The following is a 20,779-nucleotide window of genomic DNA, read 5'->3' as shown; positions in this document are numbered from 1 at the left end:
GTGGCTCTATATATTTTTTTGCCTGGGGCTCTATAATATTGTGCGGGGCTCTATACGGTTTTGTACCGACTGTATAAGTTTTTCTACAGGGCTGTATAATATTTGTACAGGGCTCAGTATATTTTTGCACAGGGCTCAGTTTGTCTATGGGGCTCTATAATATTGTACGGGGCTCTATATGTTTTTATATGGGCCTCCAGATGTTTTTGTATTGGGCTCTATAATTTTTTTTTCTTCTATGGGGCTCTATATGTTTTTGTATTGGGATCTATATGTTTTTCTATTGGGCTCTATAATGTATGGGGCTTTTTTTTTTTTTTCATGGGGCTCTATAATATCGTACGGGGCTCTGTTTTTTTTTTATAGGGCTCTATAATATTGTACAAGGCTCTATGTTCTTTTTTTTTTCCTATAGGGCTCTATAATGTACGTGGCTCTGTTTTTGTATTGGGCTCTGTTTCTCTATGAGGCTCTATAATGTATGGGGCTCTGTTTTTGTACGGGGCCTCATATGTTTTTTTTATAGGGCTCTATAATGTACGTGGCTCTATATGTTTTTCTATGGGGCGCTATAATATTATATGGGGCTCTATATGTTTTTTTTTGTACGGGGCTCTATAATTTTGTTTATCCCCTGCATACATGAACCTGAACTCTCCTGACTACGCAGGGTTTGTTGTCTGTTGCCATGGAGATGTTTAGGTTTATATAGGAACTATATAAAAAATATGTTTTTGAATCAAAACCTGTTGTAAAGTCTCTTTATTTTCCATGTAGATGCTGAGGCTGATAACACAAATGTTGTACTGAGCATTGGCAATAGTTGTAATATTTAACACTAAGAACCCAACACTAAATTCAAGCTCCCATTGATCACGATGAGAAATGGAGGCCGCGAGGACCTGACTGATTAAATACTGATTTGTTTTATAGATTATTCCGCGATGGTCTGATTCTTTACGGTTGTAGTCATTACTATGGGTGGGGGAGGGGCTGATGTTACCAGATCATCATCTGTCTTGTAATATTGGGTTGTTACTTTCTTCTCCACGTGGCTTGTAATACAATTATACTGATATCCTTGTAGTTTCTGGAGATGATGAATGTGGATGATGTGTCCTGTATCATCCACATTGGTGAATAAAATCTTGCGCCTGCGCAGGGACAGCACCGGTTTGCACAGGCGCACTTTGCTGTTCTGCTGTGGGTGGAGTGTGAAACCTAACTGCGCATGCGTCGGCTGACATATCTCCGGCTTCTACTCACTGGAGCCTTCCGAAGTGAAGTGCGCCTGCGCAAACTGCAACGATGTCCCTGGAAAGGCTTGAGAGTTTGTTCGGCAATGCTGATGACGTAGGACGTGCATCCACATCAATCAAATCAGGACGGCAATTACCAGCGGAGAGGAGGGACAGTAGCCGCTGCAATGACACCCATTGGACTAGACCAGTCAAATTTGCATACATTGCAGGAATGCTCTGGATGGTGTCTCTAATTTAGTTTTCTGTCCATTCAAACCCCAAAATATTTGTAACTTTCCACCTGCTCCTGACCAGCAATAGTGACCGGTAAACAGAAGTGTGTGTAACGTGGCGCGGGGTGGTAGTCGTGGGCGAGGTAATCGTCTGTCGCACCCCGGCACACTACATGAAAATGGAGGTCCTGGCTGGGTGTGTGGTGTTTCACTCCAGAGGCTATATGCATTGGCAGGCCGCAGGTTGCCGGTGGTTTTGGCCGGCCAGGACACAGCTCATTGAGGGAGACCACAAGGTCATAAAAAAACATTGTTTTACTGAACGTTAACTTGGTAACAACAACATACATAAGATGGCGGACACCAATCTTCTTGCACATTTCGATATCACAGAGGATCATTAGACACACATTCATTTTAGTCGTTCCAACCTCCATGAGGCCATGAGGCCTTTTCTTCCCTTCACTACCAAGCCTAGTACCACATCACAGTCCACGTCTTTTCCCTCCTAGAGGGGTATCGCCAATATGGCTGGACCGAGCTATTAGCTACTGAAGACGCCTCAGGGACACTCGCTTAAGACACTCACTTTGTTTCTTGCCCTGCTCTGTCTTACACCAGGACCCGTCTCTCTCGGTCACTTGTTCCTTCAGTCAGTGCGCTGACATGGATCCACTAGATCACTCTGTGTCACGGCAATAATCTTCTCTTTCTCAGTTGTCCCCCTTTTCCTTTGTCACACTATCCTACGTAATGGCCTCCCTCTCTTCAGGACACCCTAGTCATGCGGCTCTGCTGCTCCTCACACCTGAGATCTGTTCCTGTCACACGCTGGGCCCTGACTGACGTTTCCACAGCAACCGTTTCTCTCCCTCAGCAGTAGCTGTTTCCCTATTGGCTAATCCTAGAATCCCATCTGTCACCGGTCACTGGGCAGATTTAACTTTTCAGCTGCACCTATAATAACACCTTATTAAGTATTGTACATTATATACTACACAACATTAAACCTTATACCTATACACATACTGTACATTACATCTTCAGCACTGCTACACCTCTACATAGTAACATTCTCTACTCTGCTACATCTTATACATTACAATACCTTACACTATACACTTTATATCTTATCACATATATATATTTAAAAACACATTTGGTGTCTTCAGGGGTAGGAACTCGACCACCATCTTACATGTGTGCAGCCGCTTCTTAGCTCAACACCCCTGGTATCTTCAGCATTAGATCAGATAGACGGGGTAGACACAAGGGTAAGCAGCCTCTTCTTACCTCAACACCCTTTATCTTCAGCATTAGATCAGATACAAGGTAGACAGAAGTGTGAGCAGCCTTTTACCTTAACACCCCTGGAGCATTAGATCGGGTAGACAGAAGTGTGAGCAGCCTCTTCTTACCTCAACACTCCTGGTTATCTTCAACATTAGATCAAATAGACAGGCAGCAGTGTGAGCAGCCTCTTCTTACCTCAACACTCCTTGTTATCTTCAGCATTAGATCAGATAGACCGGGTGAGCAGCAGTGTGAGCAGCCTCTTCCTACCTCAAAAGCCCTTGTTATCTTCAACATTAGATCAGATAGACAGGGTGGGCAGCAGTGTGAGCATCCTCTTATTTCTTCAACACCACTGGTATCTTCAGCATTAGATCGGGTAGACAGAAGTATGAACAGCCTCTTCTTACCTCAACACCCCTTGTTATCTTTAGCTTTAGATCATATAGACAGGGTGAACAGAAGAGTGAGCAGCCTCTTCTTACCTCAAAACCCCTGGTACATTTAGCATTACATCAGATAGACAGGGTGGAAAGCAGTGTGAGCAGCCTCTTCTTACCTCAAAACCCCTGGTAGATTTAGCATTACATCAGATAGACAGGGTGGAAAGCAGTGTGAGCAGCCTCTTCTTACCTCAACAATACTAAGGAGAGCAGCGGGAAAAAAATAAGATAAAAAACTGGTCGCTTTTGACCTGGTGACAGGCCTTCTTTTATTTGTAGATAGCCTATCCTTTTTCTATTAATTGTTCTGTGCTGGTTCCATTAACAGATATTATTGTTTTTGCCATAAAAGCCCATATGACAAAAGAAGCAGATTATTTAATACCATTAGAAAAGAAAAAAAAATGATAGAAATATTGATGGTTCTTTTGTTTAATCTGCTTCTTAAAAAAATAAAACCCTTAATAAAAGTGATCAAAAAGTCATTCTGTATATACCCCAAATTGTACCAAAGAAAACTACAAGTTGTCCTATATAAAAAACCTCACAAACCTCCAACCACAAAGTAATGTAAATATTCTGCGTCTTGTAATAAGCTGACATAAAATAAAAAAACAAAAAATTTCCTACGTTGCAAAATGAAAGAATAAGGATAAATGGAAAGAAGTGCGGGATCTGACTACACAGCGTCTGTCGTCTGTTACCATGGAGATTCATAGGTTTGTATAGAAGCTGAGTGCAGAAAACATGAGCACATTTTTATTCAAACTTAAAAAAAAAGAAAAAACTGATGATTTTTATAGATTTTTCTGTGCTTGCGCAATATATTTGACTATGAGATCCTGAATGAAAGGAATTTTACTGTTCATGTCACAATGGGTGGTGGGGGCTCATCCTGGTTTTATCAGAGCGATACCGATTTTGTATTATTGTTACTTTTTTTGTATACTTTAGTTATAATATAATCATGATGTTTTTCTCAATCTCTGGAGACGATCAATGAGATCCAAGCGCTGCAATTACTTTACGACGTCATGTCAACATTGATCAGACGCACAACCTGTTGCACAGCTTCTAGCTTCCCAGTTGCAGAAGAAAGTTCACAGAGCAGATTACATGGGATAACAAGCTCTTTACTTCTCAGAACTTGAGGTAAAAATATATGCACAGTCATACAGCACTGCATTAGGAAGAGAAACAAAAACCAGGAAGAACAAGAGACTTTTTACAATACAGTGAGTAAGGAAACTTTACACAACATCGCCATCTACTGTTAGATCAGCATAAAGTCCTCCTTCACACAGACAAAGAAGTCCTCATCTGTTGCATATACCAACACAACCAATATCACCTTAGTTCTTTATATAGGATCAGTGAGGCCTCCGATGTCCTCTCCCCGATAATCATGTTACTTCTTCCTACTGGGCAGGGGGTCTCTATGATGAGGGTGAGTGCAGGGGGTCACCTGATAATTGTGATGCATGACAGGTGTAATGTATGGTGGAATATTCTGGCACACAGTGTTATGGTGGCTTGTTGACGTGGAAATGTGAAAATGTGAGGAGCCATAGAAATCCATGTGACAAACTGTTAATGGAAGAAGCTGCCGTGATGGTTGGAGCCAGATGGAGAGGAAAAGTAAAGAGAGTGACGGCGGTCAGAGATCACCTTACTGGTGAGTAATTTGACTTTATTGTTGATGTTTTTGCTATTAATTGCCCCCGATCAGTTGGATATTCAGTCATTGAATTTGGTGATGTTCTACAGACTATTATTTGGTCACTAGATGGCAGTATTATATGGTCATTACTAATGCTCCTGGAACATTCAGTAAGCTTCAGTGTAGCAGGAGAGGAAGAACTGTACTTGGTGCAGAAGTTACAGCTCGGACTCCAGAGACAAGGGGGGGCCCAAAAAGTCTTTGCTCCTTATGAAAAGACTAAGTAGTACAAGTAGTAATCACAGCAGGGGGTTCATACAGTACACTACACAAAACATGAAGACTTCTCCTGTCAATATTTAGGTTATATCAGGCTATTCTTTCTTGCAGTTAGTACTTTCCTTTTTGTTTTTTTTATCGTATTTTATATTTTCTCACTTTCGGATCTCTACTATCTCTTCACGCCTTCCTTATTCAGGGTTATAGTACTCTGCATCTCTCTCCGGTTCCTAAGGAGGTACGAGGAACACTCAACGGCCTTTTAGGCAGCCAGGTCCATGTTGTCATCTCCTAGTTTGCAGTTAGGGTTCTTCCAGTCTGCGCAGGGACTGTATAGCTAGGAACTTTAGTCTGTACAGGAACTGGTTGTGTCAGGTGCGGTAGTTTAGAGAGAGGCCCTATTTTCCTGTGTGTTACCATATCGTGTGTGTACAGCATATAGTAGTGTCAAGGAGAAATTCCATAGTCTTCGGGAGATCTTTTTAACACTGAATGTCTGCTGTAATCTCGAATTGAAAGTCGCTGAGATATTCAGACGATATATCTGGTATGAATACCTTCTCAGTGAAAGTGCACATGTAAAGTGCTTTATTTTTTACAAGACTTTTATAGGGCAGTTATGGGTTAATCTCTTAGTAAAATTCCTAAGTATCCCATAAGCTATATTAAAACATATGCAGAAAGTCTGTGACGTTTATCCCTCTTTAGGACTTCCCTCTCCTGCCCTTCCACTGCTCGTGGCGCCGTTGTCATGTAGCTCCGGGGTGCCTTCTCTTCAATCCACCATCGCTGGAGGGGCCCTTGTCTCATGACGTCAGCTACTGACCTTGGTGTATACACACTTGTTTTCCTGATATGAAGCAATAATCAGAAAACAGGCTCTCTCTTCTTACTCATATAAAAAAGAAAATGTGGTTATAGAAAAGCATATAGAAAAATCTATATATATATTATCATAGTAAAAAAGCATATAGAAAAATATATTGTATTCTCACAGTAGACAGGTCTCCCAGGCACTGTGTCCATATATGTGAACTGAAGACCTATTTAAAAAAAAATACTCAATTATATTACTTCTTTAAAAGGATATTTTAGTGTTGTAAAAAGCTGTAGGAGAAAATCCAGTTCTATAGATTGTTCCTCAGATTTCCAACATTCAGCTTCAAAGGAGAAAGCAGTGAACGTGGACCTCCTTACTGGTAGATGATGGAAGGATTTAAAGTTATAGGAAGAATTCTTCATCTCTAAAGGCCGCTTTACATGCTGCAACACCGCTAGCGATCGCACCTGCCCCCGTCGTGCGTGCATCATGGGCAAATCGCTGCCCGTGGCGAACAATATCGCTAGTACGCGTCACACGCACATACCTTCCTAACGACGTCGCTATGGCCGGCGAAGAAACTCTTTTTTTTTTAAGGGGGCGGTTCGTGCAGCGTCACAACGACGTCACACAGCGGCCCACCAATAGAAGCGGAGGGGCAGAGAACAGCCGCATTAACGTCACTCCCACCTCGTTGCCGGAGGATGTAGGATCGCTGTTGTTCGTCATTCCTGGGGTGTCACACGTAGGGATGTCTGCAGTCTCAGGAACGACGAACAACCTGCGTCGAAAATGAGCAACGATATTTGGAAAAGAAACAACATGTCAACAATCAACGATTTTTGCCGTTTTTCAGATCGTTAGCCGTCGCTCGTAGTGTCAAGGGAGAAATTTGGGTAAGACTGCTAATGGAGTCTTTGTTCAGGGCAAATCCAAAGAACGGGCCCAAATTAGCGATCTGCGCAGATATATTAAATAACTCAGACAATGATCACAACGAGACGTGTTCACTGTTTTGAGCCAGTACAGGTGACTGACTCGTGTATTTCAAGAGACTCATAATTATACCATACAACATTCAACTTTGACCTTGAAGCAAGAACAGGGAGTGATCATCCCACACATTACATCCCTTATTTCAGCTGTGAGAAAATCACAATTATAAAATTCTTTCAGCATATTATGATATACCTTTCTGTTCATTATTTATTCTGGCTTGATTATCTAGTTAGAACATTCTGTCTTTGTTTGAAATCACTGATAAGACTGTCACTAAAAAGGCTTCACAGTTCATTTTTTATACATCTGTTCACTCGTTCTTTGTTAACCCTTTCTTGAACATACAGCTTAGAATCATATTATGGCGTCTGTGCAATTGTCATATAGACACACAGATAATTATGCAACTACATATATATTTTGATTATTTACATACACAGATAATCTTATTACATTTGAACAAATAACCTATATAGCTCAGGCTACCTTCACAGTAGGTGTCACACGCAACGACGTTGCTAACGACGCTGGATGTGTGTCACGAATTCCGTGACCCCGACGACATATCGTTAGCGATATCGTTGCATGTAGCATGTAAAGCGGCCTTTAGTGTTAGAATAACTTAGGCTCGGCCTCCATAATGACGGTGTCACCCACAAGTCTTGTTATATAACTACAGAAACTTTGTCTGTAATTCGAATGCGTCAAGATTTCCCAGTTTGTTCTTCAGGTGCATTGCTTGTGTGATGTTATTAACCCTCTAGTGATGCCGCCTGTCCCCCAAATAAATGATTAGAATACTGTAAGTTACCAAAAGACTCCATGATTATCAAAAAATACGAGGCTGCAGGCTGAGCACATCCATACAGATCGTAGACCTACTCTGGGACTTGTAATATTCTCGTAATTTACTAGAACGCCTTATTATTACTACAAATCGTAGCCGCCGCAGCAGAGATTCTGCAATGTGAGGTTCTGCAGAATCTGAGACACTCTACTGTATACATAGTGTGGCTATCACTTCCAGAAGTCTACGGGTTAATTCTGCTTCAGAGATCCTCCGCCCATCCTGTGTGAAGAAACTTTCTCGCTTTCGGTTCCTGCTCGTTCATCTTACAATGGCGTCTGCTGAGCTGAGGGACGAGCTGACCTGCTCCATCTGCCTGAGCCTCTATACAGACCCCGTATCCCTGAGATGTGGACACTTCTTCTGCCGCTCGTGTATTGTGAGTGCGCTGGATGCACAGGAGGCGGCTGGAGTGTATTCCTGTCCTGACTGCAGAGCACAATATCCGGAGCGTCCGGCCCTGGAGAAGAACCGGAAGCTGAGGAACATAGTGGGGCGTTTCTCATCTACTCAGCCTGAGATGGAGGAGACCGGAATCTTCTGCACTTTCTGTACAAAGTCTCCTGTCCCGGCTGTGAAATCCTGTCTACAGTGCGAGACCTCAATGTGTGAGGAACATCTCGCAGCCCACAACAAGTCTGTGAATCACAATCTAATTGAACCTACGGTGTCATTTGAGTGTCGAAAATGCTCCACACACAAGGAGGTGCTGAAATACTACTGTCCTAGAGACAACTCCTGTATCTGTGTGTCCTGCTGGGTGGCCGGAGACTTCCAGAAACATGAGGTGGAGCCACTGGATGTGGCCTCTGAGAAGAAGAAAGAGAAACTGAGGCCTGTTATTGAGAAACTGAAGTCTGAAAGAGAAGAAGCTGGAAAACGAGTCCTGAATCTGAAGGATCATGGGGCAGAACAGGAAAAAAAATCATCTGGACTCGCTGATAGAGTCACTGGTTTGTTTACTGATCTCAGGAAGAAGCTGGATGATCTAGAAGAGAGAATCCAGGGAGAGATTTCCAGACAGAAGGATCAGGTCTCACTCTCAGTCTCTGATGTGGTCAAAGAGGTGGAGCTTCAGGTGGACAAACTGACCAAGGAGATTAATCATCTTGAGGGATTATGTAACACTGATCCACTGACCTTCCTACAGGAAGATGTAAACACCAGTGACATCAGTGCTGGGAGCTGTGATGTCATCGGTGATGTAAGAGATGTTCCATGTGTGGATGAAGGCCTCGTCTCACAGATATTACACAGAGGATTGTTACACTTTGCTGATGATCTGAATGACATGAAGATTAAGAGACAATTCTCAGTGATGGAGAAATCGGACATATTACTGGATATAGACACGGCTCATAATAACATTATTATATCACAGGATCTTAGATCTTCTTCATATTCTGATACATCACAGAACAGACCCGATGGGCCCAAGAGGTTCAGATGCCGTCAGGTGTTAAGTTCCCGCAGCTTCTCCTCGGGGAGACTTTACTGGGAGGTGGATGTGAGTCAGGCAAAGAATTGGATTCTTGGAGTGGTAGCAGAAAGTTCGAAAAGGGGTAACAAATCTTATATAGGCTTCAATATGAAATCCTGGGGTTTGTGGATGAATGATAATCTAGTTGTGAGTCATAATAAGATCCATAAAGAGCTGGTATCAGATTCTCCTGTGCGGGTTGTGGGGGTCTATCTGGATTATGAGGCCGGGCGTCTGTCCTTCTATCAGGTGTGTGACCCTATCAGACACTTACACACCTTCAATGCCTCCTTCTCCGAGCCGCTCTATCCCGCTTTCTATCTGTATGAAGACTCTATCATCAGAATCGTAAAATAATTCCAACAATATGTTGACTGTAGAGCCATAATAACTGGAAAATTGTGATGTTTGGTCTCCAAACCCTGTGTAGTCTGATCCCCTGGTAATAGTTTCTTCCATCTTTCAGTTCTTGCTAACTTACCACATCATGATTAGAAAGGAGGCAGAAGGAATTACGAGTGCAGGATCCGACTACACAGGGTCTGTAGTCTGTTACCATGGAGATTCATAAGTTTGTATAGAAGCTGTGTGCAGTAACTGATAAGACATTTTTAATTAAACTATCTCAAGTAAAAAAAAAACCAAAACTGATGCATTTTATAGATTTTTCAGTTATTGCCATTGGCATTCTGCCATATCAGAATATGTCTATGATATTGAATGAAAGAAATTTTACGGTTTATGTTTGGCTGCTGTAATAAAACAGGTGGTCAGGGCTTCGACTTGGTTTTATCAAATCAATAGCTGTTTTCTTTACTATTAGTTGTTATATTCTTGTTCGCTTTACTTCTAATAAAATATTTGCCAAAATTATTATTATTATTTATTATTATAGCGTCATTTATTCCATGGCGCTTTACATGTGAAAGAGGGTATACGTACAACAATCATTAAAAGTACAAAACAGATTGGTATAGGAGGAGAGAGGACGTTGCCCGCGAGGGCTCACAGTCTACAGGGAATGGGTGATGGTACAAGTTTGATGGAAAGGCTTGTTGGAGGAGATGAGTGAGGAGGAGGAAAGACAAGGAACTCTGTTTTGTCCATGTTAAGCTTTAGGAATCGCCATATGGGGATATAGGATGTGATCAATAAGGTCCGATGTCTTGAATTAGAATTACTTGCGACTTCACAAATTACGACCTTATGAAAAACTCTTTTTTTCAGTTTTGAGTGACCGGAGGCTCAGCCGGTACTACTGCTGTGCTTTATACTGCATCACTGAGGGCTTCGATGTCACACCCCCAATTATCAAGGAGGACAGTATGCTCGCAGGTTACATCCTCCTACTGGATGGAGATTATTAGCGCCTCCCAGATGAGTATAAGGTGGAGGTGGTCAAGATTTCTCGGATTTCTCTTGGTGCCACCATCTGCCAAGGTCTGTTAAATGTAGCCCTTGACAGATGAAGGGTGCATTTCCCGACAGCCAGTGTTGTAGTCGCCTGCTTAAGGGGAAAATGTATGTGGAAATGTGCTGCAAATAGAAGGCGCTAAAAAATTTCATGTGACAAATCTGTTAATGGGTGAAACCGCCATGATGATGGCCAAATGGAGACAATAAGACATGTTAGTAACTGCAATCACTGACTTTCCTTTCATCTTAAAGGGAAGCTGTCATCAGATTTGGGGCCTACAAGCTGCAGCCACCACCAGTGGGATCTTATATACAGCATTCTAACATGTGGCATCATGAGACAACTACTACTACCAACATCCTTCATCCCCATCATCTCATTCATTCATCCCCTTTTGGTGTACACCTCGGGGCCCCGAAGCCGGGCAGGGAAACCTGTGACATCCCAGACCTGATATTTTCGGCCCAGTGACGAGTACATTTAACATCTGCCCCGTGGGTACTACACAAACACTAAGAACAGAGGAGGTTTCTCACACCTGAGTATATGGCAGAGAATCCTAGGCCAGAACGCTATCAGGTGGTGAAGTCTCCGGTGATTGTAGGCAGTGGATAGTCACATTCTGTACCTGTCTTGACAGGCTGAGGGCTGTAGCTGGACTCTAGCTCTTCTTACCGACCCGAGGCTGTCTCCACACTCCTCACACCTTAAGCGGGCTTTACACGCTGCGACATCGCTAGCAATTGCTAGCGATGTCGAGCGCGATAACACCCGCCCCCGTCGTACATGTGATATCTGGTGATCGCTGCCGTAGCGAACATTATCGCTACGGCAGCTTCACACGCACATACCTGGTCGGCGACGTCGCTGTGACTGTCGAACAATCCCCCATTCAAGGGGGAGGTGCGTTCGGCGTCACCGCGACGTCACTAAGCGGCCGGCCAATAGAAGCGGAGGGGCGGAGATGAGCGGGACATAACATCCCTCCCACCTCCTTCCTTCCGCATTGCCGGTGGACGCAGGTAAGGAGATGTTCGTCGTTCCTGCGGCTTCACACACAGCGATGTGTGCTGCTGCAGGAACGACAAACAACATCGTACCTGCAGCAGTAATGATATTATGGAAAGGAGCGACGTGTCACCGATCAACGTTTTTTGACGTTTTTGCGATCGGTGATCGCCGCTCCTAGGGTTTACACGCTGTGATGTCGGTAACGGCGCCGGATGTGCGTCACTAACGACGTGACCCCGACGATATATCATTATCGATGTCGCAACGTGTAAAGCCCGCTTTAGGCTACATGCGCACGCTGCAGTTTTAACTGCATCCAAACTGCAACCAAAACTGCACCTTGTCACAGAGAGCCTGGAAATGTAAAAAACCCCCGCTTGAAATGCGTTGTTGCCACGATTTTCTCAATGCGTTTTTTAATGGACAAACAAAATATGATAGGATAGGATAATTGATAGAAAGCTAGAATAGATGGATAGATAGAACAGATATAAAGAAATGACAGAATAGCTCGATAGAGGGATAGCTAGCTTGGTCTGCTGTTTTTTTAATTTTCTTTTGGTAAAGAAAATGATGTGGGCCCCCACCCTATTTTTCATATTCAGCACAGGAAGAGCAACAGCTGCAGGCTGCAACTCTCCTGTCTGCTGTACATTGGCTGGTTATGAAAAATAGAGGGTATCCCCACACTTTTTTAATTATTTGATTTATTAAAAAAAAAAAAAAATGATGTGGGGTCCCCCCATTTTTCTAAAACCAGTCAAGGTACAGCAGACAACTGGGGGCTGATATTATTAGGGTGGGAAGGGCTATCGTTATTTGGTCCTTTCCAGACTAACAATAGCAGCCCACAGCCGGCCCAGAAGTGGCGCATCCATTAGATGCGCTAATTCTGGCGCTGGACACAGCTCTTCCCATTGCCCTGGTGCGGTGGCAATCAGGGTAATAAGGAATTAATGGCAGCCTACAGCTGTCATTAAGTCCTAGCTTAGTGATGGCAGGTGTCTGAGACCCTGCCCTCATCACTAATCTATAAGTGAAAGTAGATAAACACAACCCCCCCAAAAATCCTTTATGCAGAATAAAATGCAAAAAGATCCCTCTTTCACCACTTTATTAACACCCAAACACCCCTGCAGGGCTGAAGTAATCCACATGAGGTCCCACAGCGATTCAGCTCTGCTACATCCCTGTCCTGTCACAGCGAGAGCCATAGAGCATGACTGAACGCTGTGAGCGCAGACAGAGTCATGAGATCCGAATGAAGTCGGGTGAACCCGTGACGTCACAGCTGCGGGACCCGCAATACCAAGTGTGTTGCGGCAGTAACGTCACGGGTTCACCCATGTTCATTCTGAGTGACATGACCGCAGATCGCACGGTCACTTTTGGAGAGAGAGGGAGAGAGACAGATGAGAAAGAAAGAGAAAGACTCTTCACAACAGTATTTATTTATCCTGGAACAATGTTGGTTACCTGCGTTTCTTCTGACAAAAATGCTAGTACAACGCATGCAAAACGCTGACAACAAAACCGCCCAAAAATGCGGTAAGAAACGCAGCGTGCGCATACAGCCTTAGGCGTCCATGGTGGCTTAGCACGCTGTGTGTCCACTTAGGAAAATCATTTATTTTATTTTGTTATATCACTCTGATGGTGCTTCATCAACGGCTTTTAGCAGATACATTTATGTGCATTGATGTGAGTCCCATGTGGGGCTTCTTCCTTGCAGTCATACAAATCTACATATATACTGCCCCAGGATTAATCACTGCATTAGCAATAGGCTGTTATTTATCTACATCTGTATATATGTTATAGTGGACTATTTATATGGCACTAGCACTTTATGCATATGCTGATACTTATATGTACTCACATGCTATGTAGATATATATTTCTGCATTGAACACTTTATTGATTTTGGTATATATTTTTTTTTCTTTGTAATGCTCTATTTTGCTTATGTGCACCTTACATTCATATATATATATATATATATATATATATATATATATATATATACACACACACACACACACACACATATATTACTGTATATACATATATATTTTTTTTTTTTGAGAAATATATATTTTTCTGCAAATTATTTTTTTTAATATTTTTTTTTACAATTGCATTGTCTTGCACAGCATCTATCTTATACTTGTTCCTATTTGCTTTTTATTATTAAAAATATTTCTTTAGAATTTTTCTCGGTTTAGTCCCCTCTTTTTTCTTGCTTTCTTGTTGTGTTGTATACGTATGTTTTGATTTTGATGTATCTGACACCCATCCCCCTTAGCAGCTGATATGTGTATTATGATGTTCTGCAGAAACTCATTTGTGTATGATGAGGTTCTGCAGCAGCTCAGTTGTATATTATGAGGTTCTGGGGCAGCTCAGGTACGTATGATGAGGTTCTGCAGCAGCTGAGTTGTATATTATGTGGTTCTGGGGCACCTCAGGTACGTATGATGAGGTTCTGCAGCAACTGAGTTGTGTATTATGAGGTTCTGGGGCAGCTCAGGTATGTATGATGAGGTTCTGCAGCAACTGAGTTGTGTATTATGAGGTTCTGGGGCAGCTCAGGTACGTATGATAAGGTTCTGCAGCAGCTGAGTTGTATATTATGAGGTTCTGGGGCAGCTCAGGTAGGTATGATGAGATTCTGCAGCAAATGAGTTGTGTATTATGAGGTTCTGGGGCAGCTCAGGTACGTATGATGAGTTTCTGCAGCAAATGAGTTGTGTATTATGAGGTTCTGGGGCAGCTCAGGTACGTAAGATGAGATTCTGCAGCAAATGAGTTGTGTATTATGAGGTTCTGGGGCAGCTCAGGTACGTATGATAAGGTTCTGCAGCAACTGAGTTGTATATTATGAGGTTCTGGGGCAGCTCAGGTACGTATGATGAGGTTCTGCAGCAACTGAGTTGTGTATTATGAGGTTCTGGTGCAGCTCAGGTACGTATGATGAGGTTCTGCAGCAACTGAGTTGTGTATTATGAGGTTCTGGGGCAGCTCAGGTACGTATGATGAGGTTCTGCAGCAACTGAGTTGTGTATTATGAGGTTCTGGGGCAGCTCAGGTACGTAAGATGAGGTTCTGCAGCAAATGAGTTGTGCATTATGAAGTTCTGGGGCAACTCAGGTACGTATGATGAGGTTCTGCAGCATCTGAGTTGTGTATTATGAAGTTCTGGGGCAGCTCAGGTACGTATGATGAGGTTCTGCAGCATCTGAGTTGTGTATTATGAAGTTCTGGGGCAGCTCAGGTACGTATGATGAGGTTCTGCAGCAAATGAGTTGTGTATTATGAAGCTCTGGGGCAGCTCAAGTATGTATGATGAGGTTCTGCAGCAACTGAGTTGTATATTATGAGGTTCTGGGGCAGCTCAGGTACGTATGATGAGGTTCTGCAGCAAATGAGTTGTGTATTATGAGGTTCTGGGGCAGCTCAGGTACGTATGATGAGGTTCTGCAGCAAATGAGTTGTGTATTATGAGGTTCTGGGGCAGCTCAGGTACGTATGATGAGGTTCTGCAGCAAATGAGTTGTGTATTATGAGGTTCTGGGGCAGCTCAGGTAGGTATGATGAGGTTCTGCAGCAACTGAGTTGTGTATTAGGAAGTTCTGGGGCACCTCAGGTACGTATGATGAGGTTCTGCAGCATCTGAGTTGTGTATTATGAAGTTCTGGGGCAGCTCAGGTACGTATGATGAGGTTCTGCAGCAAATGAGTTGTGTATTATGAAGCTCTGGGGCAGCTCAAGTATGTATGATGAGGTTCTGCAGCAACTGAGTTGTATATTATGAGGTTCTGGGGCAGCTCAGGTACGTATGATGAGGTTCTGCAGCAAATGAGTTGTGTATTATGAGGTTCTGGGGCAACTCAGGTATGTATGATGAGGTTCTGCAGCAACTGAGTTGTATATTATGAGGTTCTGGGGCAGCTCAGGTACGTATGATGAGGTTCTGCAGCAAATGAGTTGTGTATTATGAGGTTCTGGGGCAGCTCAGGTAGGTATGATGAGGTTCTGCAGCAAATGAGTTGTGTATTATGAGGTTCTGGGGCAGCTCAGGTAGGTATGATGAGGTTCTGCAGCAACTGAGTTGTGTATTATGAGGTTCTGGGGCAGCTCAGGTACGTATGATAAGGTTCTGCAGCAGCTGAGTTGTATATTATGAGGTTCTGGGGCAGCTCAGGTAGGTATGATGAGGTTCTGCAGCAACTGAGTTGTGTATTATGAGGTTCTGGGGCAGCTCAGGTACGTATGATAAGGTTCTGCAGCAGCTGAGTTGTATATTATGAGGTTCTGGGGCAGCTCAGGTAGGTATGATGAGGTTCTGCAGCAACTGAGTTGTGTATTATGAGGTTCTGGGGCAGCTCAGGTAGGTATGATGAGGTTCTGCAGCAAATGAGTTGTGTATTATGAGGTTCTGGGGCAGCTCAGGTACGTATGATGAGGTTCTGCAGCAAATGAGTTGTGTATTATGAGGTTCTGGGGCAGCTCAGGTGTGGACGTACATTTGCATGTCTAGATAACAACAAAATGGACTCTGCAACTGGATAAATAAAAGTTAGTGTTACTTTCATTACAAACATGGGTTAATGCTTCACAAAACTCTCCGCCTCTTATGTGGAGAAACTTTTTAGCTTTCGGTTCCTGCTCTTTCCCACTACAATGGCGTCTGCTGAGCTGAGGGACGAGCTGGACTGCTCCATCTGCCTGAGCCTCTATACAGACCCCGTATCCCTGAGATGTGGACACTTCTTCTGCCGCTCGTGTATTGTGAGTGCGCTGGATGCACAGGAGGCGGCTGGAGTGTATTCCTGTCCTGACTGCAGAGCACAATATCCAGAGCATCCGGCCCTGGAGAAGACCAGGAAGCTGGAGAATGTAGTGGAGCGTTTCTCGTCTACACAGCCTGAGATGGAGGAGACCAGAACCTTCTGCACTTACTGTGATTCTCTGACCCCGGCTGTAAGAACGTGTCTGCAGTGTGAAGCGTCTTTTTGTGAAAAGCATCTGAGCAGACACAGTAAGTCATCAGAACATACATTAGTTGACCCTAATGTTACCCTGGAGGGAAGAAAATGCTCCACACACAAGGAAGTTCTGAAATACTACTGTCCTATAGATAACGCCTGTATCTGTGTGTCCTGCTGGGTGGCCGGAGACCACAAGGGTCATGATTCATCACTACTGGACGTGGCCTTTGAAAAAGAGAAGGTGAAACTGGAGAACATCATGGAGAAATTGAGCTGTGAGCAGAAGGACATTGAGAAGAGAATCCACAATCTACAGGACCATAGGAAGGATGAGAAGATGAGGTCCACTGAGATCACTAAGCGAGTACGCTCCTTGTTCAAAGACCTCAGGGATCAACTGAGCGTATTAGAGAGAAGAGTCCTTTGTGAGATCTCCAGGCAGGAAAATCAAGTCTTGTTGCCAATCATTAACTTGACCCAAGAACTCGAGAAACAAAGATATGAGCTCGTGAGGAAGATCTACCAGGCTGAGGAGTTGTGTAAGGTCCATGATCCACCCACCTTCCTGACGGAGCTGAACAGTAGTGATGGCATCAGTCACTGGACCCCCGATGTCATCGGTGATGGTAGGAACATTGGGACTCAGGATTACGTATCAGTCTCACAGATATTACACCGGGGACTTGCACACTTTGCGGACGACATGTTTATAAGGATAAAGAGACAGTTCTCAGTGATGGAGAAATCGGACATATTACTGGATATAGACACGGCTCATAATAACATTATCATATCTCAGGATCTCAGATCTGCTTCTTATTCCGATACATCGCAGGACAGACCTGATGGACCCGAGAGGTTCAAGTCTCGTCAGGTCTTTAGTTCCCGCAGCTTCTCCTCCGGGAGACATTACTGGGAGGTGGACGTGAGTCAGGCGGAGAGATGGCTGATAGGAGTGGCCGGGCAAAGTCTGGAGAGGAAGGTGGTGGGTAACGAGTCGTTCATTGGGTATAATGACAAATCATGGGCTTTATGTGCAAATTACTTTTTTACAGCTCTTCATAACAACACCCAGAATCAGCTGGTATCCGACCCTCCGGTGCGGGTTGTGGGGGTGTATCTGGACTATGAGGCCGGGCGGCTGTCCTTCATTCAGGTGTGTGACCCCATCAGACACTTACACACCTTCACCGCCTCCTTCTCCGAGCCGCTGCACCTCGCCTTTTATCTATTCCCAGACTCTTGCCTCAGAATCCTTAACTAATCTTCAATCAGGCTATTGTTCTCAGGTAGCTGCCATTGTAGAACCACCAGCAGTGCAAATATTTATCTCAGCTATGTGCTGCCTCCAGCACTCTCACTGTGTTTGCTGTAGGGCAGGGTGTAAGGCGTGACACTCCTACATGGCGGCCGGCCTGTACTTCTGACTCCCGGAAGAACCTGTTTTTTAATTTTATACATGGGATCTTTTTCATTCTTCTTTTTTCATGGTCCAGATTTTGGTGATGTAGATCTCTGGGTGGGATTACAATAAAGTGTGTAGTGAGAGGACAAGATGGCAGAACATCATAGCCTTTGGTAAAGGGGAGCCTGGTATGAGGGGACAATGATTTACAAAGCATTGCCTGTGCCCCGCTATACATTTCCGCCCTAATCTCCTGATTCCCCCTTACATAATCTCTGATGCTCACTGGAACTCCTTCATTGATTTCCTCTTTTTCCCCACATAGTCCTCCATACAGAATAATGGGCCCCACATGACCCTCCATACAGAATAATGGGCCCCACATAGCCCTCCATACAGAATAATGGGCCCCACATAGTCCTCCATACAGAATAATGTGCCCCACATAGATCTCCATACAGAATAATGGGCCCCACATGACCCTCCATACAGAATAATGTGCCCCACATAGCTCTCCATACAGAATAATGGCCCCCACATAGTCCTCCATACAGAATAATGGGCCCCACATAGCCCTCTATACAGAATAATGGGCCCCACATAGCTCTCCATACAGAATAATGGGCCCCACATAGCCCTCTATACAGTATAATGGGCCCCACATAGCCCTCTATACAGTATAATGGGCCCCACATAGCCCTCCATACAGAATAATGGGCTCCACATAGCCCTCCATACAGAATAATGGGCCCCACATAGCCCTCCATACAGAATAATGGGCCCCACATAGCCCTCCATACAGAATAATGGGCCCCACATAGCCCTCCATGCAGAATAATGGGCCCCACATAGTCCTCCATACAGAATAATGGGCCCCACATAGCCCTCCATACAGAATAATGGGCCCCACATAGTCCTCCATACAGAATAATGGGCCCCACATAGCCCTCCATACAGAATAATGGCCCCCACATAGCCCTCCATACAGAATAATGGGCCCCACATAGCCCTCTATACAGAATAATGGACCCCACATAGCCCTCCATACAGAATAATGGGCCCCACATAGCCCTCCATACAGAATAATGGGCCCCACATAGTCCTCCATACAGAATAATGGGACCCACATAGCCCTCCATCTAGATTAATAGGCCCCACATAGCCCTCCATACAGAATAATGGCCCCCACATAGTCCTCCATACAGAATAATGGGCCCCACATAGCCCTCTATACAGAATAATGGGACCCACATAGCCCTCTATACAGTATAATGGGCCCCACATAGCTCTCCATACAGAATAATGGGCCCCACATAGTCCTCCATACAGAATAATGTGCCCCACATAGCCCTCCATACAGAATAATGTGCCCCACATAGTCCTCCATACAGAATAATGGGCCCCACATAGCCCTCCATACAGAATAATGTGCCCCACATAGCCCTCCATACAGAATAATGTGCCCCACATAACCCTCCATACAGAATAATGGGCCCCACATAGCCCTCCATACAGAATAATGGGCCCCACATAGCCCTCCATACAGAATAATGTGCTCCACATAGCCCTCCATACAGAATAATGTGCTCCACATAGCCCTCCATACAGAATAATGTGCCCCACATAGCCCTCCATACAGAATAATGGGCCCCACATAACCCTCCATACAGAATAATGGACCCCACATAGTCCTCCATACAGAATAATGGGCCCCACATAGCCCTCCATACAGAATAATGTGCCCCACATAACCCTCCATACAGAATAATGGACCCCACATAGCCCTCCATACAGAATAATGGGCCCCACATAGTCCTCCATACAGAATAATGGGCCCCACATAGCCCTCCATACAGAATAATGGGCCCCACATAGCCCTCTATACAGAATACAGAATAATTTGCCCCACATAACCCTTCATACAGAATAATGGACCCCACATAGCCCTCCATACAGAATAATGGGCCCCATATAGCCCTCCATACAGAATAATGTGCCCCACATAGCCCACCATACAGAATAATGGGCCCCACATAGCCCTCCATACAGAATAATGGGCCCCACATAGCCCTCCATACAGAATATTGTGCCTCACATAGCCCTCCATACAGAATAATGGGCCCACATAGCCCTCCATACAGAATAATGGGCCCACATAGCCCTCCATACAGAATAATGGGCCCCACATAGCCCCCCCATACATGATAATGGGCCCCACATAGCCCTCCATACACTATAATGGGCCCCACATTGCCCTCCATACACTATAATGTGCCCCATATAGCCCTCCATACAGTACAATGTGTCCCAGAGTGACCATTGTTTTATCCCCCCTGCATAAATGAATAGATAACGTTAACATGCGTAACAAAGTTTCCCATTTTATCGGAGAAATCCTGGACTCTTCTTTATTTCTCAGAATTCTCATTTCACAGGTAAAACCTATGTTCAGACTTTCCCATTACTGAGACAGGAGATGACAATTGCTGCTGATAATATTCTATGGAGAGGTGTAACTGTCATTTCAGGAGACCTTGCAGCAGGATGTCTGTATCTGCCTCCAGCTCCTCGCGTCTCCATAGACACTTACACGCACCTACTGTCATCTCCTACCATAGTGCTGGAATCATCAGTCTTCACTGAATACAGATGTGAATAGA

The 20,779-nt window shown here is 44.2% G+C and overlaps 2 protein-coding genes across 2 annotated transcripts; both read left to right on the top strand.

Annotated features, from left to right (window-relative positions):
- The first annotated feature begins 8,047 nt into the window (after nucleotides 1-8,047).
- Nucleotides 8,048-10,168, top strand: LOC142245602 (nuclear factor 7, brain-like). Its single transcript, XM_075318451.1, has one exon. It carries the CDS (start codon nucleotides 8,087-8,089, stop codon nucleotides 9,650-9,652), a length of 1,566 nt encoding a protein of 521 aa, XP_075174566.1. The 5' UTR covers nucleotides 8,048-8,086; the 3' UTR covers nucleotides 9,653-10,168.
- A 6,238-nt stretch (nucleotides 10,169-16,406) lies between these two features.
- On the top strand, nucleotides 16,407-18,618 carry LOC142246441 (E3 ubiquitin-protein ligase TRIM39-like). Its single transcript, XM_075319494.1, has one exon. It carries the CDS (start codon nucleotides 16,407-16,409, stop codon nucleotides 17,976-17,978), a length of 1,572 nt encoding a protein of 523 aa, XP_075175609.1. The 3' UTR covers nucleotides 17,979-18,618.
- Nucleotides 18,619-20,779: the final 2,161 nt, after the last annotated feature.

Source organism: Anomaloglossus baeobatrachus, chromosome 7, assembly GCF_048569485.1.
Source record: "Anomaloglossus baeobatrachus isolate aAnoBae1 chromosome 7, aAnoBae1.hap1, whole genome shotgun sequence".
Classification (NCBI taxonomy): Eukaryota; Metazoa; Chordata; class Amphibia; order Anura; family Aromobatidae; genus Anomaloglossus; species Anomaloglossus baeobatrachus.
Note: the sequence above shows the minus strand (reverse complement) of the source record. Positions and strands in the feature narration are given on the sequence as shown.

Bases quoted from the DNA above. Each gene is read 5' to 3' on its own strand.
- LOC142245602 (XM_075318451.1), top strand. From the start codon at position 8,087: ATGGCGTCTGCTGAGCTGAGGGACGAGCTGACCTGCTCCATCTGCCTG.
- LOC142246441 (XM_075319494.1), top strand. From the start codon at position 16,407: ATGGCGTCTGCTGAGCTGAGGGACGAGCTGGACTGCTCCATCTGCCTG.